This window comes from Macrotis lagotis, chromosome 2, assembly GCF_037893015.1.
Source record: "Macrotis lagotis isolate mMagLag1 chromosome 2, bilby.v1.9.chrom.fasta, whole genome shotgun sequence".
Lineage (NCBI taxonomy): Eukaryota > Metazoa > Chordata > Mammalia > Peramelemorphia > Peramelidae > Macrotis > Macrotis lagotis.
Window position 1 is genome coordinate 111,066,844 of NC_133659.1, and position 24,592 is coordinate 111,091,435.

The 24,592-nt window shown below is 40.0% G+C and overlaps 1 protein-coding gene across 6 annotated transcripts in view; it reads right to left on the bottom strand.

The window, feature by feature from the left end:
• The window catches only part of IRF6 (interferon regulatory factor 6), a 28,509-nt gene extending 15,630 nt beyond the window's left edge, over positions 1–12,879 (bottom strand). Inside the window, exons 1-3 of one of the 6 annotated variants that reach the window (XM_074222577.1) lie at positions 12,774–12,879; positions 6,615–6,791; positions 1,021–1,225 (exon numbers count right to left, since the gene is read on the bottom strand). In XM_074222577.1, coding sequence (XP_074078678.1) covers positions 1,021–1,225; positions 6,615–6,788 — 379 coding nt within the window. In that variant the 5' untranslated portion in view covers positions 6,789–6,791; positions 12,774–12,879. Of the gene's footprint in view, positions 1–1,020; positions 1,226–1,307; positions 3,274–6,614; positions 6,792–7,786; positions 8,878–12,773 lie in introns of those variants that run through there. The other 5 variants (XM_074222578.1, XM_074222575.1, XM_074222576.1 and 2 more) reach the window with 5 other exon arrangements.
• Positions 12,880–24,592: the final 11,713 nt, after the last annotated feature.

The window sequence follows — 24,592 nt, forward strand, 5'->3', positions numbered from 1 at the left end:
CCTACTCAATAAACCTAGTAGATTTCAATCATCTCCAGGATCAAATATAAAATCTTCAGTTTGGAACTCAAAGTCTTTCATAACTTTCCCTCAACCCCCTGCCTTTCAAGTCTTCTTCTTTGTGCCCTTCTCTCTCTTTTTCTCTGTCTGTCTGTCTGTCTGTCTGTCTGTCTGTCTCTCTCTCTCTCTAGCTTTCTCTCTTTCTCTGTCTGCTTCTCATCCACTTATACTAGCTTCATTTTTGTTTTTCACACAAAATACCTTGTCTCTGAGCATTTTCTCTGACTATAACTCATACCTGGAATGCTTTTCTTTCTCACTTCCATCTCCTGGCTTCCCTGGTTTCCTTCAAATCCCAGCTAAAATATGTTCAGAAGTCCCCCTGAATTTGTCCTTTAGAATTACAATATTTATCCTGCCTCCTACAGAAGGCCTTTCCCAAGCCCCTTTAATTCTGGAGCCTTTCCTCTGTTGAGTTCCTCCAAGATATACTGAATATAGTTTGTTTATACATAATTATTGGCAAGTTGCCCCCCCCATTAAACATTAAACTCCCTGAGGGTAGGGACTGTCTTTTTCTATCCTCAGTTCTTAGCCCAGTGCCAAGCATATATATATAGGTGATTAATAAATGTTTCCTGACTAACTGAATAGAAAATACATATTTCTACAACCCACTTTCAATTTAGCATGCATTAAACATTATATGCAGCCTATAATCTATAAAAATTTTCAGATCTAGATTATTTTTTTCTTTAAAAGATCTCATTTTAATTAGAGGAATACCTTCTATTTAGATCAATACAATATCTTCCTAACCCAACCCAACACCTCCGATCACTTAAAGTGGTGGTCATCTGCTTCTTTTGTTTTCTCAATATCTCTGAGAAAAAAAAAAGATTTTGTCTTTGAACAGTCTTTCGACATTATGCGACTGTTTTAAAAGATACTATCTCTTTAAGAGTTGATTCCAATCCTTGGCATGCTGCCCACCTTCTCCCAAAGTAACTGGGGCCTCACCTGGGTTAATAATTGAGCCCTGGGGCTGGGGGATATCACAGACTTCATATATCTTCACCGGGTTCATGGGAACCTCCTTGGTGCCATCATACATTAGATTAAACTCCCGGCTCTTGTTCAGCGCACATCGGAGTTGGGCCTTCCACTTGGCTGGGTCGGGGTCATCAACTCCTTCCTGGTATTTCCCAGTTTCCACAGCCCAGGCCTGGTGAAGGCAGAACAGAGAACAGAGATCATGCTGCTGTCAAGAACCATCAGAAAGCCATATATCTCACTAGCACACTCACCAAACTGCCTTACCACTTCCCCACCATTGTAGTCCTAGAAGCCAAGGTTGCTGTAGGAAACCTCACAATTTGTGCCATCCCGGGCATGGGCATGGGCAAACACAATCATATTAAAAGTAGAAAATATATCCTGGAGCTCTAGTGCTGCCCTCTTTTAGTCTTTGGTTCAAATTAAAGGAGGAAAAAAAAAAGGCTGGCAGATGAACCAGAAGTATGTTTCTGTTACTCCTCTCTCTTTGCTTTTCAGTCCCACAATGTAAATAAAGGGCTGTCGTAACTAAATGATCAAAGACCAAAAACTTTCAGGAAGTGAGGAAACAAATGTATTCCCCAGGATTCTAATGCCTAGCCAACATACTTCTGGCCCCTGCTGCTGAGGGTCATGAATCTTAAAGATCTGTCTTGTTCTGGTTCCCAATTTCCCTTCTTTTCACCCATAAAATGAAGGGGTTAGCTAAAACGAATGGTCTCTGAGGTTTCAAGTCCTAGATCTATGATCTTGTCCAAGACTTTTATCACCAATGCCAACACAATCCCCTGCCCATAGTAAGAGCTTAATAAATACTTGCTGAATTTTTAGATATGACCAACGTGAGTATTTGTTTTGTGAGCATTTGTTTTGCTCATCTAAACATAAGACTATAAGACTTCTGTTTTTCTCTATTTTTTTTCCAATGGGAATGGGGTGAAAGGGAGAGAAAACAAAGCCTAATTAATTTTTTTAAAATTAAAGTCATAGCAAAAAAATGTAAATGTACATATCACATACCCCCAAATAATTGCTTGTTGCTAGATTATCAGCTTACAGCAATCCTATCTGCTCTACTATCTACAGCTAGCTTCCCTTGAGAAAGTTCAGTGAACCCTTGACAATATGTTTGATTATGAACATTCCAAGCACATTTCCAAAGCAAGCCAAGAGAGAGAGAGACTGTAAAGAATTATATCATCTCTAGTCACAGATCAAGCTTATGCAAGAAGAAATAGATGTAGGAACCAACATTCCTTCTGGTGTTCTAGCTAATATATTTACTTTTCTTGAACATGTCCCCATTGACAAAACCTAAAATTTTCTCCAAGAATATTCTGGTTTTGGTCAAATTCAAAAGAACTAATCATTTAACAAAAACACTGAACAATCAAAATATGAGTCTTATGCTAGCAGAGTGGTACCGCTTTTGTCAGAGTAATATTTACATCTGTGTGCCTGCTGACTTGGATCCATGAAGGCTCTGAAGTGATGGGGTACAGGTGGCAGTTGTAGCCCAAAACATGAACATGGGAAGAGAAGGGTCAGCAGATTGGAAATAAACCAGAAAAAGATCTGAGGATCATCTCATCCTATACGTCTGGTTTAGAAAGGTCTACCACTTTTCTGACCCAGAATAATGGCTCTTTGCATTATTCTTAAAGATGGGGAGAGGAGAGGAAAGAGATATTCAGTCACCCTAATCTAGATATCTACACCCAGACAGTCTGAGATAATCTAATTAGCTTTTTATATCAATTAGGAATAGTGTAGCAAATTCTGGTATATGGATGAATAGAATATCATTGCACTGTAAGAAAGGATGATGGGAGAAATCTAGGAAAAGTTGTATGAACTAATGCAGAGTGAAGTGAGCAATAAATACCAAGAAAGCAATTTATATAATAACTACAATATTATAAATACAAACAACTCTGAATGAATTAAGACCTCTGATCAGCAAAATGATTAACTATAATTCCGGGCAGGGGGATACAGTGAATAGAGTACTGGACTCAGCATCAGTAAGACTGAGTTCAAATTTGCCTGTGTGATGATCCTAGGCAAGTCACCTGACCTCATCTCCTCATCGGTAAAATAGGGATAAAAATAACACTTATCTCCCAGAATTGTTATAAGAAACAAATAAGACAATATTTGACAAGCACTTATACAGAAGGCATTACATAAATGTTAACAATTATTATTAATTCTAGAGTATCCATGATGAATCATGCTATCCAACTCCTAACAGAGATAAAAATTTTTATATTACATATTTATAATATTAGGTATTTACATATATATCAGGGTATTCTGGAATTAATCATATAAATATTATAGATTATATATATTATATATTTTATATATATATACACATACATGTATGTACATGTATAATGGTGTCTGTCTGTATTTGGACATGGTCAATGTAGAAAATGTTTTTTGCTTTACTGCATTTTTTAAAAAAGACTGTTTTTAGGGGAACAGATGGGAGAGGGAAAAATACTTTTATTAAATTTTTAAAAATTAAATCTAACACCTTTTGTTGCGTATTGGGACCATCCCCTCATTCTACATGCAGGGACCTCTTTCTAAACTTAGAAGTGCAAACTCTGCCACAAAAGAGAGATGGAGAAGTTCTCTTCCTATTCTATATGACTGGAGCTCAGTTTCCTAAGCCTCTGTAGATCTCCCCCCAACCCCCCCCCATTCCTCAGTGGCATGGTCAAAGGACATACTTTTCCCAGCCTCCCCACAGAGCTACTACTGGTTTTATCTCTGACCCCAACTCCTACCCTGACCAGAAGTCTACTGTCCAAAGCTGGACAGATTTTGGAAGGGACATGAGAATTTCAGTGGGTGACTTGTATCATTTATACAGAACTTACAGACCCTTAACCCCAGAAACTCAGCACCAGTCTTCTTATTCATATCCAGTCTCTTGATCTTTTCTTCCCATATCATGTCCACAATTGCTACTACTGCCATAGTCTCCTCATCACTTCAAAAATTTCAAGGATCAAATCAGTAGGCAACATTATATTAAATATAAATTGAACAAAAGCAGTATCATCCGAGTCATTCCATCTCTTGAGCTCTCAGTTTCCCCGTCTGTAAATGAGGAAGTTGGACAAGAAGGTCTCAAAGTTGTTTCCAGCTCCAAGAATATCAAACCAAAATGGTAAAGTACTAAGAATAGAAGTCCTTAACTTGCCTTCGGTATGGCCTTAGTTTCTTCATATGCAATGAAGAAGCATCTTTATCCTTCCAAAACTCACAGGGATGGGAGAAATTGGAGCTAATAGAAGTGAGCTTTCATTCATTTCCTACTCCAATGTCTTTTCGTGACTCTAGGTTCTCAAAGGCTGTGTCAACAGAGGAGAGAGCAAGTTCCTTCCTAATTAAGTTAGAAAGACTATAAATATGTCCCTAGTAACAGACTGTGAACTTATCATCAGAGGAACAACCTAAGTTAGAAAGGATTGATTATCAGTAGACGATAGTAGGAACCACAGGAATGCATGAAGCCAGTCCACTAAAGGTACTGAGGAATGAAGACTAAAGTATGGAGGGGTGGTTATCTTGATTAGAACATCCACACCAACAAAACCATGGAACTTTTAATGTGTATAATGGAAATAAAAGCACATGGGGAAAATTGGACATAAGATGCCAAAGGACATCTCCCATAAATAAATACAAAGTCTCATTCCTCATGTACTTAATGATATTTCATAATTTATTCCACTCCTAAGAGCTGAGACATAATTACAGCCTTCTAAATGTTCAGGGAACCTGGTACCCTGAAGAAAGAACCCATTCCAGGAGACATTATTATCCTGCTATACGCTCCTCCCCAAGTTTCCCAACATAGTATGCACAAAAGTACATGAAGACACTCCTGCTAGAAAGGGTCTCCCTTCTACCATCCAACACATAACCAAGCCTAGTTCTAACAAAGATAGACCAGACCATTCATTGTGCAGATGTGCTCAAAACCAGACTCTTCCTCCCCATTGCCTACCTATGACTTGATATACACCAAACAACCCAGTTATGGAAGAAACTTACAGAAAAAAAAAATGTAACTGAAAAGAAGCCAGGAGCATGGGAAGGAGAGGAGAGGGCAAAAGACCTCATTATTTAAAAAGTCACATTTCCTCTCTTTTTAAAAAATTTTATTTGAGGTAATGGGGTTAAGAGTGACTTGCCCAAGGTCACACACAGCTAGGCAATTATTAAGTGTCTGAGACTGGATATGAATTCAGGTCCTCCTGATGCTGGGACCAGTGCTCTATCCACTGCACCACCTAGCTGCCCCACATTTCCTCTTTAGAACCAAATATAATAAGGCCTTGGACACATAGTTATGTATTATCATTTGCCCATCACTATTTAACAGATGAATTAACAAAGATATTCCCCACTGTGTCATCACCTCTTTCTCTCCAATAATCTAAACGCTCATTTTTATTCTAACCTAGCTAGGATGGGCCAGGTTGACTCAGTCTATTTTTTTTTTAAATCAGGTAGGTCTTACTTAGCATATATTCTTAGCCCTTATATGGGGAGAATGGAAAGGTAGAGAGAGATGAGAAACAAAATGTTTCAATAGTCCTATGATTTCATCTACATGGGGAACTTCATAAGTTGGAAACAGGTTAAATGCCTGGACAATCACAGTGACACAGTTATGATGGGTCAAAAGGTAGGACCTGAATCCAGATTTTTCTGGCAAGCCCTCTATCCATCACATTCCCTCATACCCTCAGTCTATTCTTTACTATATGTAATACCTTTCTCCTAATACAGCTTTCATAGAAACCCAAGGAACCCATTATTATTACAGGGACCTAATGAAGCTCTGACTTTAAACAGGTTGGCTAATAGAGGTTAGCACCATACATTTCCTCTTACCTTTATCCCTATTGTACCTCAGGATACAGTAAATAGAAAAGCCAAGGAATATTCCCAAATTTACAGTATTTCTCTAGAAGCTATTTGACCTAATATAAAAGACCTAATCATAAACAAACCCAATGAAAGGCAGACCAAAGGCTGAGTTTATTTAGTAGTTGATTTGGAAAGAATCATCAGTGCTAAAACAAACAAAAACAAACCCATTATCTTAGTTTCAAAGGTTTGGGGTGAGGGGAGAGTAGTTAAAAGAGAAAGTCTGAGTTCATTATAAATATCATTATTGCCTGTGGGTTCGTGTTCTTCTAAGTCATTCAGAAACAAGTCAAGCTTGACCCACCAATCTAGAAGGATCTTAATACTTCTGGTCAGTGAAAATTAATAAAGCCAAACTTGACCCCATCAACCTAGACAGATCTTTGGTGGTAAGATCTAGATACTTCTGAACACCAAGAATTAATAACCAGCTTTGGCTACATAAATGCACATTCAATCATCTTGTGCTATCTTGTGCCTGTTCAAGTTGGACAAAATACCTAAACACAGGTACATTTTCATAAAGCCAGAAGAAGTTTATATTTTAGAGCAGACATGTTGCCCAAGACATTGAGACATCCAGAGAGTTTAAATGCTTTTACCTTGAAGATCGTATTCTCTTCCTCATGTTGAGGGCTATGTCGGGTTGCATGTTTCCAAGGAATCTGGAATCGTTTAGATTCTCTGTGGAGCCAAACCAGCCCAGGGTACATGCCGCTGTCCACTTGGGCCACCAGCCAGGGCTTCAGTCGGACTCTTCGGGGTTGGAGAGCCATGATCTGGTTTAAGGGAGAGGGGAAAAAAACAAACCAAGAGAATTAGGCCAGTCACTGGGAGCTAGTCCCAGCTACTATTCCCTCATGATAGATAGAGCTGCAGTTTCATCAGATTAAGGTACAGAAACCAAATATGGGAATAAACCATGCCAGGTGGGAAAGAAAAGAAAAGAGGTTAAAAGGTTCTTTTGATTCTTATTCCAAAGCCATTTATACTTTATGTGCTAGCCAAATCAGACTTATCATGCAAGCAGATCACATTTCTGCTTCTATTTAAACCCTGCCACAGAAAAATAAAAGGTGATGTCATCCCTGCTGGAACACAGGAGGCCTTCCTGAAGCACCTCTAACAAGTGCTGCTCGACAATCTCACCTGAGAACAGGGGAAAGTAAGGTTTGAGAAACAGGGGGTGAGTGAGAAGGGAGGCAGAGAGGGCCACAGCCTGCATTTTAACCAGAGAATGAAGAAAAAAAGAAACATTTAAGAAAATAGGTGGGGCAACACAGGTGATGAAGGAAGGAGGAAGGGGAAGAACAGGGAAAAAAATACTGGGGTTCCAAAGTCCTCACTTGTACTAATTTTAGTATTCAATGTGCCCATAGGAATTCAGCAGTCCCAAACCTGCAGTCTAGTTCCCTTCATCTTAGCTACCCATGGATACCATGCCAGGAATAATAATAACCATCATTTACATAGCATTTTAAAATTTACAAAGCATTTTCTACATTTTATCTCATTTGAGCCTTACAATAATCCCTGAAAATAAGAAGTACAGGGATGATTATCTTCAATTTGCAGATGAAGGAAACTAAGGTTAAAAGATTTTGCACGAGGTTACTTTAAAGCCCACTCAATTCAATTCAACAAGGATTTTAAGGGCCCACTACCTGTGGGGAGTGAGGCTCTGAAGATGCAAAAACAAAAACAAAAATCAGCCATCTGCAACTGAACCTTCAAATCCAGGTCTCCCTTGACTCCATGTCTACCCATATCATACCTGGCAAGAGAAAAAAGTCACAGCCACAGGACCATTCTGGAGAATCCTGTTCTTCCCCTCAACAGAAAAAGAATACTGGAAAGTCAGAAAGCAGATTAAAAACTCAGTTCTTCTGCCTAGCCATTGAGACAGAGGTCATCAATCATTAAATACCATATTTGCCATTCCCAGAGAGCTAGCAGAAGCCATTCACTCACTGAGTCATCTCTCACCTTCTTCACCTAGGTGAACCTATATAGGTAGCCTACAGCATCTGCAAGACCTGACCAGATGGATTGTAGTCCCTAGCCAGGGTAAAGTCTGCAATCGATTCTCAAAAACATTTATTGGTACAAGAGGTAACAACAGGACAAGCAGAGTCAACAAGAGCAAACAGACAGGTCTGAGTCACATGGCCATAGAGGAAAAAGCAGAGAATCATTTTTGATGGATCGTTTTTGTGTGTTTTTTGTTTTTATGATATTATTGAAGGGTGATAGTAGATTTTAACTTCAGTTACAGATGAGTAACTGAAGTTCATAGAGTTTAAATGACTTACCCAGTGTGAAATATTGAATGTATTGTCATAAATGTTATATGTGTTGGTTGGTTTTGTTATATTTCTCTCTCTCTCTCTCTCTCTCTCTCTCTCTCTCTCTCTCTCTCTCTCTTTCTTCTTTTTTTTTTGGAGGCAATTTGACATCTTTTTCTTTAAATCTTTGTTATAAGAGATGACTCAATGGGGGAAGGGAGATAAGGAGGAATAGACACAACTATGTTGTAAAAACAAAGGACATTTTAAAAAATGTCTTTTGCAAAGCCATCTTCTGACTCCAGGTTCAACAGTTTCCACTGTAGCTCCTGGCATCTACCCTAGTGGTTCCATCTCAAGTTCCCAACCTCTAGTGGAAGCTGCTCTGCACACAACAGGCCCAGGAAGAGGAGGAGGAGGAGGAGGAGGAGGACATGGGGGAGGAAAAGGAGTAGTCATCCTCACACCCAGAAAGATTTCCCTGAATCAGTCAGAAACCAAACTGGCTGACTCAGCACAAGGCACCCACTCAAGAGGAACTCTACACAAAACAAGACCAATTAGAGACCCAGACTCTACTACCAATTCTCTTTCCCCTATGTCAGACTCCCAGAGTCTTAATACCCATAGGAAATTAGTCTAATTTAGCCATTATGGTCACTTTAAAAAACAGGTGCCAGGTAGAACAGGGCCAGTACTCATCATGAACCTTCTGACCCAGTTACCAAGGTTTGTAACTAGAACCCTTTAAATGAGTGATAGCCTTAATTTAAAGGAGTAAGGAGAGCATTTAACCCCTTTTGTCCCTTTCTCCGGGAATACTAGCTTTGGGGTTGGGGATATGAGAAGAAGGGTGAGGAGGGAGAAATGATCAGACTAGGAGATTCACAAGAAGTAGAAGAGACCAATGATCTAGTCCAATCTACTCAGTTTACAGATGAGAAAACTGAGGGGGTCACCCAAGGAGTAAGTAGTCCAGGCAACTTAAACCCACACCTTTAGACTGAACCTATTGCTTTAAAGAACTAAAACAAGTAAACTTTTATAAAGTGTGGAAATAGTCTTGTTTCATAATCAGTTGTGTTATCTGTACAAAGATGCAGATAGGAAAAAACAGCCAGGCTGGATCAGAGAAAATTTTTCAAGCATTTTTTTGTAATACTAGCAGATCTTGTTTCTGAGCCTGAAATACATATGACATCTATCTCCTGACCATCAACTTTCAAGAAATGGGACTAATCGGGGCAGCTAGGTGGTGCAGTGGATAGAGCACCAGCCCTGGAGTCAGGCAGACCTGAGTTTCAATGCAACTTCAGACACTTAATAATTACCTAACTGTGTGGCCTTGGGTAAGTCACTTAACCCCAATGCCTTAAAAAAGGCAAAAACAAAAAACAACAAAAAAAAAGAAATGGGACTAATCTATGATCCATTAAATAAAGGCCACTGGGCCCAGAAAACAAACTTCAGTGAGTTGGGAGGGAGGAAAAAGGGAGAAAGGGAGATAGAACCAACTGATGATGAAGATCAGTGCTCCAGATCAGGAGCACCATGTTCCTGCATTCAGTCAAGGGAGATGATACATACACAAGCTCCCTTTCAGGGTCAGGGCAAGGGCTCTTCTTGGGATAACAGTTTGTACCAATATCTCCCTACCTTGAAGATCAAAGCTCCTATGTGTAGATCCACAACTCCCCTCAAAGCCTTCCCACCCCAAACAGCCCACCTCTTCCAGGAGAATGCATAAATTTTCTGCATCAGCTAAACACAAGTAATGACCTCAAATAAGGACCTCAGCTACTACAAGAGGAAATGGAGATGTTTGAAATTCAGGGGTAAACAAGTTAAAACAAATCCCTTTTCTCTTCCTTAATCACTTTCCTCCTCAAACTTCATGTCCAGGTCATTTATTAAGTACAGTCTAGTCAAGAGAGAACCACAAGGAACCCGATATTGGAAAAGGAAAAAGAAGGAAAAGTTAAGAGAGGAGATGATCATACCTCTGCCTAACATACTCTTCACAAAAGGCTACTGTGCAAGAATTCAATTCCAAAGTACCTCAAGCCCTCCAATTATTTTTTTTAATATTTTATTTATTTTAACTGCAACTGTAGTTTTCAAACTACTTTTTTGCAAGGTTTTGAGTTTTACATTTTTCTCCCTCTCCCCCACCCCCCCGACAGAAAACAACTAATATAGTCAGCCCCCCCATTTTAAATCCTATATAGTCACCCATCCCAGGTTAGATGAGCCCTGGAGCTTAATATATCCTGCTGCTGAAATGTAGGTGTTTTTCCTCCAACAGCAGGTACTTCAAACAACTTTAAAAACCATAGGATGATAGATTATGAGCTGAAAGAAACCTTAGAAGTCACCTAGTTTAATCCCCTTCTTTTATAGTTGAGGAAACTGAGGATCAGGGGAAGTCAAGTGTCTTAACCAATATCAAGGTCACTCATTTAGTAAATGACAAAGCTGGAATATGAACTCAGGTCCTAGTCTACAAAGCCAGTACTCTCTGCACTGTCCATGATGCAAAGAGATGTCTCCAAAGTGGGTACCCAAAGGCATCCAGTATCCATTTTACCATTTCAGCTAGGTTTACCTTCAACGCTGTGTCTACATAACTATCAAGATTTCTACACACTCATTTCTTTTCTTTTTTTTCTTTTTGTAAGGCAATGGGGTTAAGTGACTTGCCCAAGATCACACAGCTAGTTAATTAGTGTCTGGGGTCACATTTGAACTCAGGTCCTCCTGACTCCAGGGCCAGTGCTCTATTCACTGTACCACCTACATAGCTGCCCCCTCTACATACTCATTTCACAAAAGCTCCTCCACCTCCATAGACACTGGTTCTTAGAGAAGCTGCTCCTAAGATCAAGTCTCCACAGAGAATTTAAAGAAATTGCCTGGACAAAGACAGATTTTCCTTCCTATATAATTTATCTCTCCTGTTTTTCTGGGGAGACTTCCTGTTCCTATATTGTTCCACAGGGTCATTGATTCATTTTGTCTAATTCTTCCCTCCAACTCCTCCTTCCCCAAAGTAAGCCTTAAACTCCAAAACAACACAGATCTGACTGAACTCACCAGCTGCAAGGGCACAAATGGAAAAGATGGAGGGGCTGAGGGAAAACCATCCAGGGCTGGTCCTCCAGAATATGCCATGCCTCTTCTTTACAATGCCCACCCCAAAGGCACAGGACAGAAAGTGGGGAGAGGGGATTCATTCTCTTCTTCAAGGAAGGCAGACAACATACCTCCTTTTTTCTCTCCTTTGACACTGCCACCTCTGTAGTATGTTCCCTCATCACTCCTGCCCTGATTGTTGCAACAGTCTGCTGGTGGGTCTGCCTGCCTCAAGTCTCTCTCTACTCCAATTCAACATTCATTCTCCATTCTGTCTTTAAAAGTGATTTTCCTACAACAAAACTCCAATCATATCACCCCTCCCTACCCCTAATAAATACCAGTGGCTTCCTATTGCCTCCAAGAGCAAATATATAAAGCTGTTTGGCATTCAAAGCTTTTTATAAACCTATCTTTCAATCTTCTTTCACCTTACTCCCTAGCACAATATTCTTTGATCCAAAGTCACTGACCTCCTGGTTTTCTCTCAAAAAATCCATCTCAGCCCCGGGTAGTTTTCTCTGGTTGTCCCTCATATTCAGAATATTCTCCCTCCTCAATTCTATCTACTGACCTTCCTCCTTCTCCAGGTATCCTTCCTTCTATTTAACTTGTAGATGGGATATATGATGTCCATACATGTGTATGTATATTATATATATATATATATATATATATGTATATCTGCATGTTGTCTCTCTCATTCCAAGTTCCTTGAGGACAGCGACTGTCTTTTGCCCCTTCTGGTATCCCCATGGCTCAGTATACTGCGTGACACATAGCAGGCACTTAATAAACGTTTATGGATTGATTGGGTCTTCCTCAGGCGTCCTGATGCTCTCTCCCCACTCTTTTCCTCTATCTGAGAGGAAGAGTGCCACACCTCCCCCTCCCAATTTCCCACTCCCCTCCAAAAAAAAATAAGAAAGCACCACACCCGACCAACTCAGCCTCTCCCTCTGTGGCACCTGGTTTGGCCACTGGAGCCTGTCTGTGGGTGTTTCCCAGGCCCAAGGCAAAAGACCAGGGAATGTCAAAACAACAGAAAGGGATCTAACCTGTCACTAGACCTCTTTCCCCCCATACCCCTGGCTCCCCGAGGCCTTGGAGGGAAGCTTCGGAAGCCCCCTCCCAAGAGCATGGAGCCCAGGCGCGCAGCCAGGCCCCGGGGGAGCCCCTCGGCTGAACCAGATAAGGAGTCTGGGAGCGGGAGGGAAGGCAGACCCCATTTCAGCCAGGAGAGATGGCTCCCTCTCCGGCTGTGGGACCAGCCCCCAGAAGCGGACACCGACCCCCAAACTAATCCCCCGCCGCGAGTTTGCGCACCCCCCCCACTGCACTCACCGGTTCTGGGACGGGGAGGGGGGGGTGACTTCCCTCTTTCCTCAGCCTAGCGCCCCCAAAGCTGACGCCCTCGTCCCCGCTCTGAGCAGCCTCCAAAACCGAGTAGCCCCCCACACAGAGCCCGGCCGCGCTCCGCCGCCACCGCCGCGCTCCGGGCCGACCCAGGGCACTGGCGGCTGGCTCCGTCCGGGCGGGGACTCCGGGTTCCGCTCCCAGCCCCGCACCAGCCCTTACCTGCCCAGCCCAGGTGCGCGGAGCTCACGTCACCGGCGCTGTCCCGCCCGCCCCCTCCCCGCAGCAGGGCGGCCCGGCCCCGCCCCCGGCCGCCGGGATTGGCTGCGCCGCCAGGAATGTGATACTTCGCGTTCCACCGCGGTCCTCCTCCCTCCCTCCGCTTCGACCCGCCTGGGGCGGAGGAAAGTCCCAGCTCCAGGTCCGCTCCTTTGAACCCCGATCTGCTGGTCTTGGACCCTGGGAAGGTCCGCGCAGGCTCGCCTGCAGCCTGTCTGCTCCCTGAAGTCCAGCGGCTGCCCACTGGTATTCAAGACAGACTCAAGGAGCCAGGGTTTCCTACCTTTGGGAGCCAGGCTCCGGGGCTTTGGGAGGGGCTAGGTCCCAGAGGTCAGCCCCTTTGGGCCACCTCACTGAGAATCTGCCACTTACTGCTGCCCCGCTCACCCTTGTGTCACTGGAACTTAGCCCCTACTTCTGAGTTTCAAACCCTGTCGGTGAGGATAACGCGCAGGCTGAGGAGTCCGGAGGAAGTGGTCATTAACTCCGGGACCCAGGGTGTGGCAACCAGTAAGGCTGGCCCTCGGGGGGCTGAATGTTTTTAGTTCATAGTGAAGGTAGTTAAAGACAGAGGCTTGATTCTTTCTCCTGGACCCTGCTTTAGGCCACTGCCAGGTCTAGCCGAGTCTCACTTCAATTCAATTCAATCAAGCACTTATCGACCACCTACTATATATGGCCAAAGTATTTGCTAGGCACTAGGTGGTCCCCACCTCACAATCGCCAACGTTGCCCCTCATTACCTCTCTTCCTTAAGTGACCGGCTGATAGAAGAGATGATAGCTAGGTAGGTAAGCAAACAGATACTTCCAACTCCTAACTTTTGGTTAGCAAAAGTTTAGCTAATATATTAGCAAGGATTGGATCATCTGATTAATTTATTAATAATCATATATTAGCAAAAGACTCCTGTGATAAATGATAAATGATGAAAAGAAAAATGGGGGCGGCTAGGTGTCACAGTGAATAGAGCACCAGCCCTGGAGTCAGGAGTACCTGAGTTCAAATCCAGCCTCAGACACTATTTAATAATTACCTAGCTGTGTGGCCTTGGGCAAGCCACTTAACCCCATTGCCTTGCAAAAAACCTTAAAGAAAAAAGAAAAGAAAATAGGTGCTAGATAAAATTAGTTAGAAAAGTCATTTATGAAGCACTTTCTTTATGCCACTGTGCAAAATGAAAGGGGTACAAATACAAGTAAGACCCTTAAAAAGCTTGCATTCTTATGTAGGAAGACATCACATAAAAGTGATCTAGAAGGGGGGACTGGATGGGCAGGTTATCTGGTGGCTTGGAGCACTGCAAGATGAGACAAATGCTAAACCTATCCAAATCAAGAAACCCTGCTCAGAGTACAGGTTAGGAGTGGAGAGTTTAGATTAGTTAGAAATAGACATATTTTGGAAAGTAGGATCACTTCTGTTCTCTCTGTCTGATGACCTCTTTGAACTGCAGAATTAAACCAGAAGGGACTGTAGAGATCATTTAGTCCAAACCTCAACTTTTACAGTTAAGAAATTGAGGTCTATAGAAATCAAGTAACTTGTCCCATAGACACACAAATCATGAGGAACAGATATGGTCTTTGAACTCAGATCCTGTGGTCTTTCAAATACAACCTCCTTCGATCTTAGCACCAATAAAAACACTCATCTATGTGATCTCATTCTAGAAAGTCAGATGATCCTTCTTTTTACTCACATACCGAAATTGCCATTAATCAGGATTGTAAAGATGTGTGATGTCATTGAAGTCGATGCTCCTCCCACTCATGCAGGTGGAAATCCCTCCCCAGCTTATAGACCAGCCTATCTTTATAGGTTGTTATGACTAAAATAATGATCATCACCTAGTATCCAGCCCTCAAAAGATGAGCCTCTCCAGACTTGGGAATGATAAGCTTACAAGCAAAGAGCTTTTGCTCAAAGATTCCCATTTTCATTGATCTGCTTAGTGCTTAGCTTTGTTGCATAACCTTTGAGAATACAGGGTACTGAGCATTAGAGGACAGTTCTGGACAAGGACTCAAGAGAGAATTGGGTTTTCAAATGTTATCTCTGACACGTTAACTATGTGATCATGTCTTTCTGAGTCTTAGTTTCTAACTTGTCAAATAGGGATAACTCTGATCACACTAGGTTATCCTGAGGATCAGGTGAGATAAATGCATAAAAGATTTTGCAAATTTCATAGAGATCATCTTTTATTATTAGAAAGTGACATCTATAGATTTATTTATTTATTTATTAGTTCATTTGACACACAACTCATAGCAACTCTGTGACAGAGGCAGTACCAATATTAGTATGCCAAACCAAAACACAGATGAGGGAACAGACTCAGAGATTATAAACAAATAAAAAAAATAAGGATTCAGTCTTCCAACTCCAAATTATTCTAGGGTTTAGCAAAAGTTAACTATATTAACTAGTTAGTCATCTGATTAATTTGTTAATAATTACATATTGGCAAAAGATTTTGTTAATAATTATATATTAGCAAAAAATTTCTGTGAGATATTAATCTAGGGGATCTTAATTTGGGATCTAGGAATTTTTAAAGAAATATTTTGATAATTGCATTTCAAAACAGGAAGAAAGGAACTAAGCACTTATTTAGTCCCTACTACATACCACTAGCTTAAGCACTTCATAAATATTATCAAATTTGATCCTCACCACAATCTTGGCAAATATCTCCATTTTACAGATGAGGAAATTGAGGCAAACAATTATAGTAATCTATCCACCTCATCACTCAGCTGCCCCTATTTAGTAGATTTCCTTTGCAATCTTATGTATTTTGTTTTATACATTTAAAAACAATGTGCTGAGAAGAGGGGTGCTGTAGGTTGTTGTTTTTGATCATTCTGGTTCTCAAAGAAAGCTATGACATCAGCGAGGTGATGTCATACATTCACATGAATTAGATTTGAGTGAGGGGTTGCTATACTAAGCCACCAGCCTCACTTTTTCATCCAGCACCGTCTGGGTCCACTGGCCAGATATGGATTAGGATGCCTGGAGATAGCTCTGGATTTGAGGCAATCAGGGTCAAGTGACTTTACATAGTATCTGAGATTGGATTTCAACTCAGGTCCTCCCAACTCCAGTGTTCTAATCTCAGCACCACCTAGTTGCCCTAAGGCTGTAGGTTACTAAATTATTAAAAATCTGGAAGGTTACCAGATTACTAAAAGAGATCATAAGAGAAAAAAAAAATTTAGAACACTGATCTAAGGGAAAGGACTAGAAAGGTCTAAAAAAGACCTACAGTATCCAATAACCCACCATTTTAGTCATCCTAACACACACATCACTAAGACACAAAGACACAGGGACCCTACCCCAGATATCCACTTCTTAGAAGGTAAGTTCTCATTTTATAACTTTTTCTTTTTTACCCTTTAGGCTTTTTTTTGACTTGTTCCTTTTAACTTGATTTTTCATGTATGAAATATTGGGGACCCAGTCCATAGCTTGGTTTGTCAGCTCACATGTTCAGTTCTACCACTGATAGAAAGCCAAGCCTTAAAGAGATGAGACTCACTGAGAACATGGAATCCTAGAGATCATAAACCCAATCCAATCCCCTCACTTTTCAGAGAAGAAAATTAAGTTCACAGGTTTTATACACAGTTAGCTATTGTCTTAGGTGGAACTGGAACCCAGTTCTGGGTCCAAGTCTAGTACTCTAGATACTACATCATGCTTCTCTTTTAAAAAATCATTCTAGGGGGTGGCTAGGTGGCACAGTGGATAGAGCACCGGCCCTGGAGTCAGGAGTACCTGAGCTCAAATCCCGCCTCAGACACTTAATAATTACCTAGCTGTGTGGCCTTGTAAAAACCTAAAAAAAAAAAAAAGCCTAAAATAAAAATCATTCTAAACTTGATTGCAACAAAAAACAATCAAAATCTATCTACAAAACATGGATATAAAATATGTTCTCAAACCCTTAGCCTTTAACTGGGTAGAGCCAAATGAATTATCAAGGAAACAAGAAGTTGTTAGGCCTGTCAAAGTTTGACTACAAGTAGATCTGTTTTCTTTCTCTTAAACATGCTTATGGTCATCATGACTACTGTTAGGATTCTACTGATTTTGTAAGGCATCATGTTATATAGATCTTTCCTTATGTGGTTCATAAGATTAGATTATAAATTCTTTGAAGGCAAGGATTACTTTTTGCCTCTTTTTTGTATTCTGAATGCTTATTTAGTGTGTAGTAGGTGGTTTAATTAAATATTAATTAATTGATTGATTGGTAATTCAACATGCCAGTATTCCAGAAGTGTGATCAAAATTATATAAGCTCTAAAGTAGCTTTTGTCTTTCTCTTTCTGGCCCACCTTCTCCTTGCTGTTGGGTCCAGAGAGTGAAGATGCCAGTTTACTCAAGACTTTGACACCAAGAAATGAATCAGATGCTAATGCTAATCTCTGTGGAACTGAGAATTGGAGCAATGGAGATCTTGGAGTCAGGATTCCCAGCCAACCAGCAGAGAGGCCAGAAGAAACCAAGGAACCAGCACTGGAGCTCAGTAGGGATTTTAGTCTTGCAATTGGGACTGTGCTATACAGGAATGGCGTTAAGTCATGGACCTAATCACCTTCCCCTCGCCAAAGACTGATTTAGTGCAAGGGGGAGGAGGAATATGCCTACAAAGTGTCACAGGAGTATGTTTATTTATTATCTTACATTTTAAAGTAATTATTATTTTGTAAAAAAACTACTTGGACAGTTAATACATAAATGAAACTGGGGTGCAAAGGACCCTGGAAAAAAATAGACTGGCTCCCTGGTCAAACATTCTGTATAAATGAGAATTTTAATAGCATATATGTCATTTAGCAATCATTCATCATCACTGTACCATCCTGGAAGACTGACACATACCACTCCCTTTCCCCTCAGCCCTATCCCTAACTCTTTCAGCACCATTCCCCCCCACCCCCATAAAGGGTGCGGCTTTGGACTAAAAAAAAAAAAAAAAAAAACTTCCAATAGAATGTTTTTTCCAATAGAACATTTGCAATGTGCCAGACCCTGTACTATATTCTAGGGCTTGAATGAAAGGCCAAAAAGAAGAAAAGGAGTTTTAAGGAGTTCACAGAGATTGTCTTTTGGAAATTGGAAAATAGATCTTTTCGTAAACTAAAATTTCTCCTAAAACAAAGACCTATTTTTAGCCTAGTTTTTAAAACCGATAGTTTTTCAATGATATTTTATTAATTAAATTTATAGAATACTATAGTCTGAAGAATTAAGAATGACTCAAAGGACAGTGGGAAATTATATGGTAGGCTTGAGTAGATTGCATATCACCACCCTCATTTTCTCCTCCAGAGCCATCTGAGTCTAGTGGCCAGATATGAATCAGGATGACTGGAAATAGCCCTGGATACAAGGTAGTTAGGGTTAAATGACTTGCCTAAGGTCACACAGTTTGTAAGCATCAAGTGACTGAGGCAGATTTGCACTCAGGTCCTTCTGACTCCAGGAATGGTGCTCTATCCACTGTACCACCTAGGAAAATGTATGCCTGAAAAAAAAAAGGTGACTCAGTCATGTAATGAGAGTGAGGGACCACTGATGAACAGCCACTGATCTTAACAACATATAAGATGGAAAAATATTTATATACACACATACATATATATATATATATATATTATATGTACACACACATAAAGATATAGATGTATACACATAAACACACTGAAGAAAGAATGAATTTATTGGAGTAAAGGTATCAAACTTATGGAGCCCATAACACTAGATTAAAATGTAATTGGAAAATATTGTGCAAAATAAATAAAAATACACTAACATGTAGGTTATTGTTTAAAACTAGTTAACATAGCTGCCTCCAGATATACTTATATACACATTAGTTACCATAATTTCTATTGAGCTTAAAGTTATAGGAATAATATAGTTTCTAAAGAATTAAAATTAAGAATGACCCAAAATACAGTAGAAAATTATATGGTAAGCTTGAGACATGAGAGAAACAGCCTACTTTTTTCATAATTTATAATTCCATCGGATGCAAAATTTGGTATCATAAGGTCATAAATTTTTAGATATCTAAAAATTTACCTGGTCCAAACTTCTTCTTACCAGTGAGTAACCTGAAGTCCAGATATTCCAAGTAATTTGTCCTAAAGATCTTAAGTTAGGATTAGAACTAGAATTCAAACTCAAGTCCCAAAGTACAAATCCAGTCCTATTTTCATAGTACCACACTGGGCTGTAGTTTTCTATCTCTCTGGGCCTAAGTTTTCTCATCTGTAAAATGGTGGAATTGCACTAGATGCTGATTTTAGCTCCAAATTGACATCTTATGATAATGGATCTAAATCTACCATTCTATGATAATGAATCTTGGGGTTTTGTTATTGTTCAGTTGTGTCCAACTCTTCATGATCCCATATGAGGTTTTCTTGACAAAGATACTAAAATGGATTGTCATTTCTTTTTCCAGTTCATTTTCCACCTAAACAAAACAAACAGGGTTATGTGATTTGCCCAAGGTCACTTAAGTATCTGGAGTCAGATTTGAAGTCATGGAACTGAGTCCTCCTGACTCTGGGCTCAGCATTCTATTCACTATTCCACCTGGCTGTCCCTAAAAAGAGGGATTAAGTTTAAATAATAAGATATTTCTTTGACTCTTAGGGAGATATGACATAAGCTAGACTATCCTGGCAGACTTTGAACATGGCCTTCTATGGATGGACAGTTCAAGGTAACATTTCATTTAAAGAGGCATTTGCATCCTCACTCTTTCACTTGTATGATCTTGAAAAAGTCACAATCTTTCTGGGTCTCATTTCCTTATTTGTTAAAGGAGGATTGGAGTAGAAGATCTCTAAAGTCCTCTTCTGCTCTAAATCTATGATACTATGTTTGAACTAAGGAAGAAACTGTCCTATATAGAAAAAGAGAAAAAAAAAAAACCCAGGCTCCAATGGGCCTGGGGAAAACATCATAATCTTTTGTTCCCTTCACTTTGGGTCTCAGGATTCTGACTCCCTCTATAGGCTCAAATCTGGAGTCTTGTCTCCAGCATAGGTGGGGCTTAGCTGACTCAGCTATGAGTCTTGAGTTTCGGCAGTACAGAGCTTATTTCGGAACAGGGCTCCTGATTCATGGCAATAGGGAATTCCCTTTGACTATGTACTCATTCCCAGCCTACCCAGAGCTTTCAAGGAGAGAGTGGGCTTCCTCTCACTGGGCAGAGAGATGTTAATCTCTTCTATGCAAAGATGTTGCAAAGGAAAGTCCAGTCTGCCATCACCCACCACCACTACTAACACCATTGCCTATACTTGCCCAAAGGGCAGGGATGAGCAGAAGGCATGGAAAATGGACTTGATCATAAGTTAGAGTTTTGGGTTTAGGTCCTAATGAGTCTCTGTGAAGAGCTAGGGTATAGTTCTGGACTTGGAGTCAGACCCAAGTTCAAACTTAACCTAAAATATTGTATGACACTAAAATAGGAAATAATAATTCCATATAATTAATTCTAATCATTTTTTCTTTAAGTTGTTAGTACCTTGTATTTTATTTAAATGTTTAAGCATGAAAATAAAAATAAACAAGGATAAAATAGGGATGATAACAACGGCTACCTTACCAGGTTTTCATGATGATCAATTAAGATAATATATGTCAACTCCTTTGCAAACTTTAAAGTAGATATATAAGTATCAACTATAATAATAATAGCTAGCATTTATAGAGCACTTAAATATTTGCATAACAATTTACAAATATGGTCTCATTTGATTCCTATAGCAATTCTGGGAGGTAGGTAACATCATTATCCCCATTTTATAGATTCCCATTTATAAGGTAGAATCTTTTATTTTTGTGATTTTTTTGTACTGTATTTCCCCATGTATAAGATGCACTTTTTTGAAAAATTTGGGGTCTAAAAACTGGGAGTATCTTATACAGTGGTTGTAGATTTTTTTACTTTCATTTCCCACTTTTTTCATGATTGTTGTCTTAATGCTCATTGTTTTGAATTTGTTACCAGTATATTAGGTCATGTTTTGCCACATTGTGCCCAGAAATGGCTTAGAAAAGATTTTTGTCTGGTGCTGAATTCAAGTTCAAAGTAATCCAGTTTGCAAAAGTGAATGGAAATTGTGCCATTGAATGTCAGTTTGGTCCTCCTCTTACTGAGAAAACAATCCAAGACTGGCTACGGAATGAAGAAACTACTGAAAACTCAATGGCAAAAGAAGGCCATGAGAGGCAAATCAGCCAAATGACCTCAGTTAAAGAGAGAATTGAAGAGATGGATGGAAGAGCAAAGGGCTATTGAAATTCCTGTGTCCACAAAGATGGTTCAGCAGGAAACCAGAAGAATTTCTGATGAAAAAGAAGTGACTGATTTCAAAGAATACAACTGGTGCTTCAGGTTCATGAAATAGAATGGACTAAACATGTGCACTAGACTTGCCCAAAAGATGCCTGAAAGCTATGAACAGAAGGTCTTTGAATTTCATGATGAATAAAACTTGAGTTCAACAATTTTATATAATAGTTTTTTTTCAAATTTTGGGTACCAAAATTAAAGTGTATCTTATACATGGAAGTGTCTTATACATGGGGAAATATGGTGCCTTTTTCGACAATATGGTGAGACCTATGGATCCATTCTCAGAATGTTTTTAAATAATTGAAGATTTCAGTTACAAAGAATTGTCTATAATTTTTTCCCCCTCAACTAAGTTCACAGACTCTCAGAAATGTCCTCCAAGATACTTTGGTTTCTATAAACCACAGGTTAAGAAACCCTATTATAAGTGGAAACTAAGAACGGGTTAGGCACACTTAAAAACAAAATGTTGAAGTAAGAGTGATTTGTATTTGTTTAGTCATTTCAGTCATGTCTGACTCTTCCTGACCCCAATTGGGATCTTTGTGGCAAGGATACTGGAGTGGTTTGCCATTTCCTTCTCCAGCTCATTTTACAGATGCAGAAACTGAGACAAACAAGGTGAAGTGATGAGTGTAAGATATAAGAAAGAACTTTCTGGTTCTTTGGGAAGGTTGGGCATGGGAAAGAAGGAAGGGATACTCTCTTTTGAGAGAGGTTTTCTACTTTTTAGAATGGATCCCGAGGCCTGTGATAACTAATTCCAATTCCTCCTGCTCCTTTTTTTTTCTAGTCTGTGCATTTCTGGCCCCACCCTGAGCCCTGGAGGATGCCAGGATCGTGTGGGCCTGTAGTGAACAATAACCATATGATGCATTGGTTCCTTTCCCTATAAGTCCTGTCTTCCAACCTTGCCTCTAGCAAAGAGTCATTCCAGAATATCTAACACACCTCCAAAGACCCAAAAATAGTCATTTCTTGTAATCAGGAGTTGGGAGCAGTTAGGAGGAGAGAGAAAAAACATTAAGGAGAAAAGGTGTGTGGTCTCTGAAATGTGGACAATGGTCGTGGAATGAATTCACAGAAAATTAATGCATTTGGCAATTCTGTAGTAGATACAACTATGGAGATGAAGTCAGGAAGACCTGGGTTCAAATCCTGTCTCAAATACTTTCTTAACTGTGTGTTCCCAACAAGTCACTTAACCTTGGTCAAAGTCAGTTTTCTCACCTGTAAATTAAGGATAATAGCAACTGCCTTACTGAGCTGTAGTGACATTCAATCAATCTGTCCCTAACAATCCCTGAATAATTTTCCCCCAAGGAGAGGTTTTGTTACACACACACACACACACACACACACACACACACACACACACACACACCCCTCCCTCCCATCATCTGGGTCTATGTTGGGATAACAGGAGGAATAGAATTTGCACCCATCCAAAGTCACTTAAAAGTCAGTAACAAGCTTCACATACTTTTCAATCTGAATCTGTTGCTTTGATCTGGATCTAGGTCTACAATCTTAGGAAAAACTATGAATCTCAGTTTCCTCATTCATAAAATTGGGAAAATAATGCTTTTACTAGGTTCATTGTGAAAGTCTTTTCAGAATTCTAAATTGTCAGCCTAAAGTAGACAGCTAAGAATAGTAGTTTAAGTACTGGACCTGGAATTGGAAAGATCTGAGTTCAAATTCTGTCCCAGTCAGTTACGAGTTATGTGACCTTGAAGAAAAGACTTGATTTCTTTTAGCCTCAGTTTTTCTCATCTGTAAAATAATAATCATCCTCTTACCAGGATTATTGTGAGGAGTAAATGAGATGATGTGTGTAAAGTTTTTACAGTCCTTTAAGTCTATAGAAATGTTAGCTATTAGAGAGCAATTTTCAAAACTAGCCATTAGCACTCTTTATCATTTCACTTCTAACCTCATTCAGTTCAATTCAAACTGCTATCCACCAGGGTTTGCTCCTGAGTTCTCTTCTCTTCTCCTGCTATACTATTTCACTTGGTGATCTCAGCTCTTATGGATTCAGTTATCATCTTTATTCTTATGATTCTCAGGTCTATCCATTCAATCCTATATCTTGTTAACTAAGCTTATTATCTTTTCCCCCAATCATCCCCCTTCCAAATTTCCTTATTATGGTTGAAGGATCTACTATCTTCCCAGTACCTCAGGTTCATATTCACGCTAGGTGTAGTTCTCAACTTCTCACTCTCTACATCCCCTATAGATCATCTGTTGCCAAAGTCTGTGGATAGATATTACTGAACTAACATGTACTGTATATGCCTCCTTCTCTCCTCTGATTCTGCTTCTACCATGGTGCAGGCCATCATCTGTCCATACCTAGATTCTTAGAATAGAATCAATGTTGGTTGGTTTGCCTGCTTCAACTCTCTCTCTCCACTTCATTCTATTCTCCATTTAGCTGTCAAGGTGATCTTCTATATGGCAATTCTGACCAACCCTCTCCTCCTTCTTCCAATCCAGTCTACTTCAAAGGCTTTCTATCACCTTCAGGATCAAATATAGATTTGATTTAAGATTTAAAACCTTCTTAACCTGCTTCTCCTCCCTCCTACTTTTTCCATCTTCTTAAACCTTACAACCCACCCAATTCTGTCTCATCTAGTAACACTGACCTCCTTGCTGTTCCTCAAAACAAAAAAAAAAAAATCTCCATTTTCACTGACTGTCCCCTAAGCATGGACTATTCTATTTTCTCTTTTCTGCTTCTTGCCTTTCCTGTCTTGTTCCAAGCCCAGCTAAAATCCCACCTTCTTATAGAAAGTCTTTCCTAGCTCTTTTTAATTCTAGTATTTTCTTTCAGTTAATTATTTCCTATTTTTCCTGCACATTGTTTGTACATGGTTATTTGCTTTTTGTCTCTCCTTGAACTCCTCATTAGATTGTAAGCTCCTCCAGGGCAAGGACTATATTTTTTTCTATTGCCAGTGCTTAACATTGTGCCTGGTCCATAGACTGTGACCTGGGAAAGACTTAGCTTTTAAAAGGCAAGGTCTCCCACTGCATCTAGTCCTATCTTTAATCGTATGATCCATATATATATCTGGACCCAGATGACTCCGGAGGAGAAAGTGAGGCTGGTGAATTT